General features: G+C 53.0%; 1 protein-coding gene across 1 annotated transcript in view; it reads right to left on the reverse strand.

The window, feature by feature from the left end:
- Positions 1–11,299, reverse strand: part of BMP8A (bone morphogenetic protein 8a) — a gene marked incomplete at its 5' end in the record, with an annotated part of 36,278 nt that extends 24,979 nt beyond the window's left edge. The window contains one exon of the mRNA XM_025856359.2: positions 11,068–11,299. Within this exon, the coding sequence (XP_025712144.1) occupies positions 11,068–11,299 (232 nt within the window). The remainder of the gene's footprint in view (positions 1–11,067) is intronic.
- Position 11,300: the final 1 nt, after the last annotated feature.

Consider the following 11,300-nt stretch of genomic DNA (forward strand, 5'->3'; position numbering starts at 1 on the left):
CCTGCTGGCCTCTCCCTTCTCCTGTCCCAGGGGGTCCCCATCTCTGGTTCGTGTGCCCCTCTGGATGGTGAGCAACTGAGGGCAGGACCGCACCATGAGGGGTGGAAGCGGGAGGCTCTCAGTGGACTGTCGTTGAGCTCCTTTTGTTCTGGGCACCCAGAGAGGGGATGTGTCTGCACGTTCTTCCCAAGCTCCCCAGGACAGTGGGGCAGCCTGCTGGTCTGGGAATGGCTTCCACAGCACAGCGGGTCTCCACCAGAAGCCCTCACATTTTCACTTTGCTGTGGGACTGGCCCCCTTTCACGGCCAGGCTGCTGAGGTGGAGGGCAGGCTCCCCAGCATCCCAGAGGCAGAGGCACTGGTCCCATCTCGCTAGTCCTGCTAGTGACAAGGAAGAGGGGCCCCCTTCAGACCTAAAGCAAGACCCAGGTCTCCGTGGCTGGTGCGTGCCCAGGGAGGAACTGCAAAAACAATCACCTACCAATTCTGCATCTGAAGGGCTTCTTCCTCCCACCCAGAAATCTCAGTGCTGCCCAGAGGAGGCCAAGGCTTCATTTCTAAGGTATTTTTAGTCAGTTTTCATTACTGACTTTTTTCAAGAGCTGCTTCCATAAATGGCTCTGCACTCATGATTGCCGGCCCAGGCCTCAGATGGCTTTAGACCCCAAATTAAAAGGGAACACCCGCACACTCCACCACATCAAGTCGGTCAAGGCCAAAAATAGATCCAAGGAGATTGAGCAAGGATATGATTCCTCAGTGCAAATCCGGGGAAAGAACTGAACGGTGGGAGTTTTCCAGAAAGATGTGGTCACAGTGACACATCCCTCTCTCCCGTGGGGAATGGGTTCCCATGAGGAGGTGGATTGGGTGTACCTCCCTGTCCTGGGCCTCAGCACTGGAGGAGCCCCCATCAGTGGGCAGGGGTGGGCACATTCTTTGGTCAGAGCAGAAAGGCCTTCAGGGCAAACCTGAATAGATGGGGAAACTGAGGCTCAGAGGGGCCAAGACTTGCCAGGGGTCACGTGTCAGGTTAGGGCCCTTTCAGTGGACCTTCAGACTTGATGATGTGACATGAGTGGCCCTAGATTCCCTCTAGGTGGCGATATTGGGATGGGGGGTCACCTGTTAATGAGGTTCTCCTATCAATGCCCCCCCTTCAGAATGCCTGCTGAAGCCACCTTCCTCCAGGCAGGGCCCTGGGAGGACTGGAGGTCCCAGGGAAGCCTCCAGGGAGATGCCCACCCATGGTGGGCCTCCACAAAGACAGGGAGGGCAGGCCCTGCTCTGCCCCAGCTGACCAGGCCCAGGCCCCCGCCCCTGCTCTCAGCCCCTGCCTCCCCGCTGTGTTCCTCCTCCCTTCACTTTGCTGGTCTGCCCTGTGCACCTGCCACACAGGGCCTGGGATGCTCGGTGGGAGGGGGGATGCCATGAAGAGTCAGATCTGGCCCCTGTTCGCAGGTTGTTCATGGTTTCTCGGGGAGCAGGAGAAAGAGGGGCAAGACATGGCTCTGAATGAGGCAGGCAGAAGGTGACTCAAATCCTAAGAGAAATACATAGGATGGGGGATGAGGGTTCTAATCATGGAGGGTGCCATGGGGAGAAGGGGTCAGAGAACACTTTTCTAGAAAATATATTTGAGAGTGGTGGGAGAATTTTGACAAGCAGAAATGGAAGAGAGTATTTGAGGCAAAGGTACAGGGGTGGGAAATAATGGGCCAGCTCCCATTTTTTAAGCACCGAACTGTGTCAGGCATCATACTAGGCATGTTACATACGCCATTTATTAATGCTTACCTAACTCTATTAGTCATCTATTGCTATTTGTAACACAGTAACCCCAATGTAGCAGCTTAGAACAAGAAACATTTATTATTTCACATATTTCTAAGGCTCACAAATCTAGGCACTCAGCGGGTGGGTATGGCTCAGGGTCGCTCATGAGGTGAGAGTCAAGTTGCTGGCTGGGATGAACAAATCTACTTCTAAGCTCAATTATGTGGCTGTTGGTGGCAGGCTTCTGTTCCTCACTATGTCGGCCCCTCCCTGGGATAGCTCATGGCATTCACAGCATGACTTCCCCCAGAATCAGCAGTCTGGCAGGAGTGTGGAGAGTGGCGGGGTGTAGGACCCAAAATGGAAGCTGCAGTCTTTTATAACCTAATCTCAGAAGTGACATACCATCACTACTGTCATGTTCTATTGGTCACACAGAACAGCACTGGCACAGTGTGGAAGGGACCTACACAAGGGCATGAATACCAGGAGGCAGGGTCACTGAGAACCAGGCCGGAGGACACAACAACTCAGTGGAGGAGGCCTTATTCACCCCATTTTATAGATGAAAACACGGATGATCAGGGAAGGTAACTGATTTCCATGAGTTCACAGGAGCACCCAAGGTGGGATGAGAGTCTAGGTATGTCTGACTCCAAAGTGTGTATTTTCCCCTCATTCACAGCCTCACCACGCTGGGGACATGTCAAGGGAACACCATGTGGTTCAGCTGAACTCGAACACTGGACATGGAGTACGAGACTCGAGGAACTTGAATGCCGGCATGAAGGGACACACAGAAGGAATCAGAGCAGGGAAAGTGTCTTGAGTGGACTTTCACTTGAGGCACCGGAGTTCCAAGGCACGCCGAGAGCTTTATCACCTTCGTGCCTCCCCTCCACCTACACATCTCCTCTCACCTCCTTCTGACCAAATTCTACCCTTCTTCAAGGTCCAGCATGAATACTACCTCCTGCCAAGGCTTCTCAGTCCTCCATCCAGGAGCCCCTTCCTCCTCTTCTTCTGGCCTTGTCTGTCTCCCACAAAATGAGAGGAAGACCCCGTCTGTCTTCTGCTATAGTGAACCACCCTCCTCCTGTTTGTCAAGTGGGTGAGTGGCCATTCCTCCTGTTTTGCTATAATTTACACTGAGTTCTCAGAGTTGGGCCTATCTTTCCCATAACGAGCAGAACTTGGGCTGGGGCTGTACTTTGGAATAGGCCCCGAGATAACCAGGAAGGGGAACAGCACACAGTGGGTTCCTAGTAGTGTTTGTTAAGGAATGGCCACAGACCCAGCAATCCACCTTTCTCCATACCCAGGTCTTGTGGTCTTCGGCTTCCCCAGAACCCCTACTGTATCCAGAGCCCTTGGCTGCTTAGAATAAAAGGCCGCCACTCAGGGCACAGAGCCAGCAGCTGAAGGAAATTACCGGGTTTTACTTCTGGTCTTGTTACTAACTAGCTGGCCTTGGGCTAAAAACAGACAAAACTAACATTTATGGAGTATTTACCAGGCACTGCTTTAGCAGTCATTTACTACAGCAATCCTATGAGACAGGAACTATTATCTCTCCCATTTTACAGATGAGGAAACCAAGGCACAGAGCATTACATAATTTACACAAAAATCATATAAACAGTATCTGAGGTCAGGCTTCCTGAGCAAGTCTCTGAGTCTGGAGGTTTGGTGGGGACTTCTCTCTGTAGGGAATGGAGGGAGCGGGACCGAGTGCAGCTGAACAGTGCTGCACCCCACAAAGGCCTCAGCCCACTCCGCCTGCAGGGGGAGCTCTGGGGCCGGGGGCCGTTCAGAGCTGTCCCTCCTTGAGACGAGAGGGCTGGACGTTTATACCCCCATAAACCAGTTGTTAAATGTGGGGTGCTGCCAAGGAGTGTGGCTAACCTGGCAGAAGCAGCTCCTGTGCACTAGCTGATGGGCACCTAGAGAAGGGCTCGGCGGTCAGCAGCCCACCCTCCAGGCGGCTCACTCCTGAAGAGAAGACGTGGGGAACACCATAGCAGCCACTACAAACAGCAAGCGGCAGAATGGAGATCTGAACCCAGGCAGCCTGATCCTGAAACGGTACTCCTTCCCACTCAGCTGCAGGGCCCGAAGTCGGTGGTCAGGCTGGGCAGGGAGGGTGCGGATCAACATGGCAGACCCTTCCCGCGTAAGGCTGGCCGCTCTTACTGAGCACTGCCAGGCATCTGCTAAGTGTTTAAATGACTTAACCTATTTAAGTGTTGCACTACAACACAGGTACATTATCCCGATGTTAAAGGTGAGGAAACTGAGCTGTGGGGACTCTTAGTAACCTGTTCGACATCTCACAGCTCTCGAGTGGCAGCCCAGGATTGAAACCCGGTGTGTCCTCCTCCAAAGTGACCCACCACTCTGGCCTCCCAGCTGCAGGGCCGAGCCTCCTCACTGCTGTGATCCACTTTTCACATCTGCCCCTGTGAATCTGGGGACCCAGGAATGGGGCTGGTCACTTATACTCCCTGAGACTCCATTTCCTCCCCTGCTGGCTGGGGGTGGTAGTAGTCATTTGCCCCTGAAGGGTAAGAAAACACTGAGGAGATGGATGTGGGGAAGGAGGCAGTTATCAGGGATTCACAGGGGACACCATCCTGGTGGACCGACAGGGTTTTAGAGAAAGGGGAACCACCTTCAACTCTTGGAAAGAGAAACCTTTGAAAACCAACAAAATGCAAAAGTGACCTGTGAAATGAAAGACAATATTTGCAAACCACGTATCTGATAAGGAGCTAATATCCAAAATAGATAAGGAACTCATACAACTCAATAGCAAAAAAAAAAAAAAATCCAATTTAAAATGGGCAGAGAGGGGCGCCTGGGTGGCTCAGTCAGTTAAGCAACTGCCTTTGGCTCAGGTCATGATCCTACTACCACCCCCAGGGGATGGAGCCCCACGTATGGCTCCCTACTTGGTGGGGAGCCTGCTTCTCCCTTGCCCTCTGCCTGCCACTCCCCCTGCTTGTGCTCTCTCTCTCGCTCTCTGTCAAATAAATAATTTTTTTAAAATAGGCAGAGGAACTTAACAGACATTCTTCCAAAGAAGACATACAAATGGCCAACAGACAGATGAAAAGGTGCTCAACATCACTCATCATCAGAGACATGCAAATCAAATCCACAATAAGCTATACCTCACACCTGTTAGAATGGCTATCATCAAGAAGACAAGAGATAACAAGTGTTGGTGAGGATGCGGAGAAAAGGGAACACTTATCCACTGTTGGTAAGAATGTAAATTGGTACTGCCACTGTGGAAATCATTATGGAGGTTCCTTGAAAAACTAGAAACTATGATCCAGTAAGCATACTTCTGAGAATAGATCCAAAGGAGATAAAAACAGGATCCCGAAGAGATCTCTGCACTCCCATGTTCACTGCACATTATTCACAACAGCCACAAGATGGAAACAACCTAAGTGTCCATCAACAGATACATGGACAAAAAAGATGCAGTATGTACATATGATGGAGTATTATTCAGTCATGAAAAAGAAGGCAACTGTGTCATTTGTGACAACACAGGCTGGACTTTGAGGGCATTATGCAAAGTGAAATAAGCCAGAGAATGACAAATACTGCATAGTGAAATCACGCTATGCTAAGTGAAATCTTAAAAAAAAAAAAAGTCAGAATCATAGAGATAGAGAGTAGAAAAGTAGGTGCCATAGGTGCCAGGGGCTGGGGAGTGGGGGATATAGCAAGAGATTGGTAAAAGGGTACAAACTTTCAGCTATAAGAAGAATAAGGTCTGAGGACCTAATGTAAAATATAAGGACTAGAGTTGATAACACAGTAGTGCATAATTGAAATCTGAGGTGATGGATGTGGTAATTAACTAGCTGGGGAGAATCCTGTAACAATGCCTATATGTATCAGGTCACCACATAGTACACTGTAGATATCTAATAATTTTATATGTCAATTATACATCAAAAAGCTAAATTAATTTTTATTAAGAGATGCCACCTTTGGGCATATGGTCACATTAATAGATTTTAAGATGGACAAAGGATTTACTGTTAAATGAAAAATGAAGTAGCAAGACAGTGGGCATTTATGTCCCATTTTGCAAAAAAAATATTATAAGGTCGCCTGGGTGGCTCAGTTGTTAAGCGTCTGCCTTCGGTTCAGGTCGTGATCCCAGGGTCCTGGGATCGAGCCCCGCATCGGGCTCCCTGCTCTGCTTCTCCTTCTCCCACTCTCCCTGCTTGTGTTCCCTCTCTCGCTGTGTCTATGTCAAATAAATAAATAAAATATTTTTTAAAAATAACAATAATAATAAAATATTAGTATCTGTACTGATAAAATGTCAGGGCTGGCTGGGGAAACTACACTAAAGGATTAAAATGCTGGTTTTCTCTGAAATGGAGAGAGGATTACAAGGGGCTTCCATATTATGTTTCTGAACATATGGTCTGATTTTCTATAATGAAATTCTACAATGAATCTATATGGTATGAATCTTTTACAATGAACATTCATGAGTTCTATAAAATCCCCAAATAAAGATATTTTTAAAATGAGATTCTCAGTTTACAACATACAGTCAAGACAGTCCAATTCAGCAACACTTAATGCACCTAATGATGGGCCAGGCCCCCACCTGGGTGGAGAGGCAGCTTCTATACAGAAGAGCAGAGGAGACAGGGAGCAGACCTGCTGGGTGGCCTTGGGAAAATCACCTAACTTCTCTGAGCTTCACTCTCCTCTTCTCAAAACATAGATGTGACCATAACTGTGATGCAGACGAAGGCACAGACCTGGAGGTTCTGGGCACGTGATCCTCACCAGGAACCATCTCACATGGTCCCTGAACAGTCCCGCTGGGTGGGTACCCTGAGTGCCTCCACTTTACAGAGGAAGAAACTGTGGCTCCTGGAGGTGGCCTGGAAGGCCCGGATCACACTCACAGCAGGCGGCGGCATCAAGATGCAGATTCTGTCTGAGTCCCAGGTCAGAACCCCCCACCCAGGTCCGCTCTGCCCTCCCCTTGTCCTTCCGCTCCTGGCTTCCAGATAGGGGGTGTCACCGTCTAGACCACTCGACAACCATCTCTGTGGCTTATCCATTTACTGTTTGCTCCCCCCAGAAGGGTGGTTCCACGAGGAGGACTTGGTTAGGCTCACTGGCACATCCCAGTAACTAGAACTGTGCCTGGCACGGAGTGGCTACCACACGACTATTTGTTGAGCGAATTCATGAAAAATGAAAGAATTCCCGAGTAGAGAACCAAAGAGGGAAACCTGGGTGGCTCAGTCCATTGAGCGTCTGCCTTCGGCTCAGGTCATGATCCCAGGGTCCTGGGATGGAGCCCTTCAGCTCCTTGCTCAGCGGGGAGGCTGCTTCTCCCTCTGCCGGCTCTGCCGGCTGCTCTCCCTGCTTGTGCTCGCTCACTCTCTCTGACAAATAAATTCTTTAAAAACAAATTTTTTTTAAATAGAGAAAAAAAAAAGAATGAAAGAAAGGGACCCTGGGGTCATGGAGACCAAGCATTGCCCCTTCAAGGTCACGGGGCTGAGGAGGACGTGCACCAGGTCCCTCATTTCCACTAAGCCCTGCCGCTCCCCAGTCCAACACGTCAGCTCAACAGCCCCGTCCTCGGCTGCCCGAGGCTCAGGAGTAAGTCTGGTCAGAGAAGGGTCGGGACAACAGTGAAGACGGCTCTGTGCATTTCTGGCTAGACCTCTGCCTGCAGGGCTGTTTGTGCCTCCGTTTCTCAACCGGGAACACGGCACCTGCTGTCCCTCTGACTCAAGGTGGAGAAGGACCAGGAGGAACATGCAGAGCTGGCCATTCCTGCCTCATTCCTCCCTCACCACCGGCTGGACCGGCCCGAGGTGCCCGAGGTACAGCCAGTCAGACCCACGCTCCAGCCCAGGGCAGGGGGTGGTGCTGTGAGGAGCTGTCCCCAACACAGGGCCACGGGGTCAGGGCTGGGAGGCCCCTCATTTTCTGATACGTCACTGTGAACTGGACGAGAAAACAGAGGCCCACGGAGGGAAGGGAGGTGACTCGGGACAGGAAGGAATCCGTGGCGGGTCCAGGCGGTATAAGAACGTGAGTGTTGCCTCCCAGCTCAGGGCTCTCCTCTCCCTGAGCACAGGAACACCCAGGATGGACCGCGTCTGCTCCACATGGGTACCGGCCCCCATTCTCGTGTCCTGACCAAGGGGAGCCAAGAGTGTACAGTCTGAGACTGACAGGCCAGGCAGGGGTCCCAGCTCTGACCACAGCCCTGGCCTCCGTACAGAGACACCGTCAGCCATGACACGGGCTTCCTTAAGCATCTGCTTGGGCACAGAGGCCTGACCCACAGGCCGGAGACCTGTGACAGGCCCGTGGGCTCTGGGTCCCACAGGCTGCCGTGGGTGGTCAGGGACCTAGCAGGTACCAGGTCTGGCTTCTCGGGAGCCAGATGGGGCCAGTAGGAGAGGTGGAACTGGAGACACAGGTACCGGAGCTGGAGCGTGGGTGCAGATAGCACAGCGACTCTACCATTAGACTCGTGGTGGTTCAAGGGCCTGGGCCTCCAAACAAGCAAAGAATCCTGCTAGGTGCCTAACCCGAAGGGGTTCGACCCGCCCCCACAGCCTAGGTAATTACCAGTTAAAACCACTCAAACTGAAAGAGTTCTACTAGTGCAATTAGCACATCAGAATAAAGAAGGCCCTTCTGACAGCTGGCTGGGCCCGCCCACAGACAGGGCTTCCGCTGAACAAAGATCTGCTTGTTAAGCCCACAGCGTCCGAGGCCTTAGATCTTAATGAAACACGCACAGACAGCGTGGGAAGAAGCTGGCATCTGGAATCCACAGGCCCTGGATGACGTCGTGGATGTGCTGTGTGGCCCTGGGCTGGCCATTTAACCTCTCTGAGCCCATGAAAAGGGGGCTGGTAAAAGAGCTCACACGTTACTAGATGGATGAAACAAAGACTCTCCAGGCTACAGAACTTCAAGTGCTAGTTTTTATTCTAAAAATAGATATAGGGACGCCTGGGTGGCTCAGTTGGTTAAGCGGCTGCCTTTGGCTCAGGTCATGATCCCCGGGTCCTAGGATCGAGTCCCACATCGGGCTCCCTGCTCAGTGGGGAGTCTGCTTCTCCCTCTGCCTGCTGTTTGCCCCGCTTGTGCTCACTCTCTCTCTCTGACAAATAAATAAAATCTTTTTAAAAAATTAAAAATAAATAAATAATAGAAATTGATATAGACATCTTTTGGTTTGCTTCTAAAATCTGTTTCTGGGTTGTACATAAGAAGTGTGGGACATTCCCAACACACCCAGCCAAGGCTGGGCAGCAGCTGGGAGGGACTGGGGTCAGCAGGGACCAGGCCAGGTGCACCTACAAGAAGGCTGACTTTCTGCTCCTCCCATCTATCAACCAATGACACAATAACCTTGACGATGTATTGATCTCTACGAGCCCCATTTTAGAAGGAAGGATCTGTGACTCCAAGACGGCAAGGGACTTGCCTAAGGTCACACAGCAGAGGCAGGAGAGAAATCAGACTTGTCTGAGCTAAGGGTGCTGCTGGATTCACAATAGCTCCTACCAAGGCTGTGCATGCCTTGACCAAGGTGATACTGGGGAAGCAGGACATTGGCTGGGCAGTGACTCACTCTAATGGATGTTGCCCTTAGGGACATTCTCAGGATGACTGTGTCCACAACCCCTCTTGGTTCTGAGCCCCAGGTCAGCTTGTCCTGAGGACAGGGCTCTAGCCTCAGTTCCACACGTGGTCTCTTTTGTCCTGAGTCTCCACCCTGCCCTTAACCTGGAAGGTGGCATTCAGAACCCACTGACCAAGTCCTGTGCCTGGGACCTGGCTCTCAGCAGAGGTTAACAGCCACTTCCTGCTGCTCACACCCCACCTCAGCCACCCACCAGCTCTGGGGTGTGGGGGACAGAGGTCTCCTTGGCTGTCCACTCTGCCTGCCCTAGTAGAGGAAGCAAATGGCTGAAAACCCCACAAAACCTGCTGCTGCTCCATCCCCTGGGTTTCTCTGCCTAAACCCCTCTGGAAGCTCTCTCCACCCTGAAAGCCGGCCCTCCTGACAGTAGCAATACCGCCTCCTTGAGGACTGGATGTAGGGCCAAACAACCTGAGCCTGTCCTGTTGGGCTAGGGAGAGGCTGTGCTATCCTGGGCATGACATTGCCTCTCTGAGCTTCACCGTCCTCATCTGGGAGATGGGGATGAGTATCATTTCTGTTCCCAGGGTTGTGCGGAGGGGTAAGACTGTAGGTGAAGGGATGCTGGTGGCCTTGGCAAGGGTCCTGTCCCCACCTCAGCCTGAGCTGCAGTCCTTGAATCCCCAGATCCAGTCTGGTGTCTGCTCCAGCCCAGACCCCTGGCCCTCACTGGCCACAGACAGAAAGCAAAGCAGATAGGGGACGTTCACGACTGTAGATTAAAGAGCATTTAGTAATGGGAAAGACATCTTTGAGTACTCTAACCACAAATGGCTCCACGACTTGGAGAAAAAAATTCCGCAGAAAGGAAAGGCTGGGCTTTGTGTGGAAGAACGACGAGGGTCCAAGGGGCCTACTGGGTCCTTCCACCGGTCTGGACACTCACTGCATGCCAGCCATGTCCCAGGTGCTAGGCCCAGGGTGACAAGATCAGGGACTGCCCCACTGAGCTCAGAGTGTACTCCTGCCCCGCCCGCTGCCCTGACAGCCACACCCTCACCTACAGGAGCTGGGGCTCTGGCCAGGGAACAGGCAGCTGTGCACTCACGACACCTGGGTTCTCAGCTCCGGTCACTTTGATGATGTGACCGGGGCTTTCCACACTGAACTTTGTCCCTCTCTCCAGTACCGCCCTTATCACTGTGACAGCATCCCGGCCTGTTTACTCATCTGTCTCCCCAGGACCAGACGGTCTTCCTGGCACTGCCCGGTCCACCCGACAGGAGATGATGATTCCTACCCTTGGGTGTGTTCGGGAGCGGGACGAATGCGCACATCCCTGCGACTCACATTCGCGCCTCTGCCCCTGCCGGTCCCCCAACCCACGAGGCCCACAGTCCTTGGACTTGGTGGCCCTGAGCCCCACACTTCCCACCCTCTGTGGGGGCGTGGCCACGACCAGGGGGCACCTGTTCGCGGCAGCGGCGCACACAGGCCAAGTTGGTGCACCGGCCCCTGTCGCCCGTGCTGGGTCCCGGGGCCCCGTCCGCACCCGCGCGTCCACGCGGAGGCCGCACGGTCACCGGGGCCCCGGACGCCCACCCGGCGGCCGCACTCACCCATGTTGACGAAGCTCATGACCAGGTCGGCGCGGCCCGGGGGCCGCTCCGGGGGGCCGCCGTCCTCGTCGTCGTCGTCGGCCATGGCGTGGTACAGGTCCAGCATGAAGAGCGGCGCCGACGCGGGCAGCCGGGCGGCGGCGGGCGGCGCGCGGGGGCGGGGCCGGGGCCGCCCGGGCAGCCCCAGCACCGCCAGGATCTCGCGCTGCATGTCGCGGCGCTCGCGCGGGCCC

This window comes from Callorhinus ursinus, unplaced genomic scaffold (genome assembly GCF_003265705.2).
Source record: "Callorhinus ursinus isolate GAN/ISIS: 27379988/994484 unplaced genomic scaffold, GSC_fseal_2.0 scaffold18, whole genome shotgun sequence".
Lineage (NCBI taxonomy): Eukaryota > Metazoa > Chordata > Mammalia > Carnivora > Otariidae > Callorhinus > Callorhinus ursinus.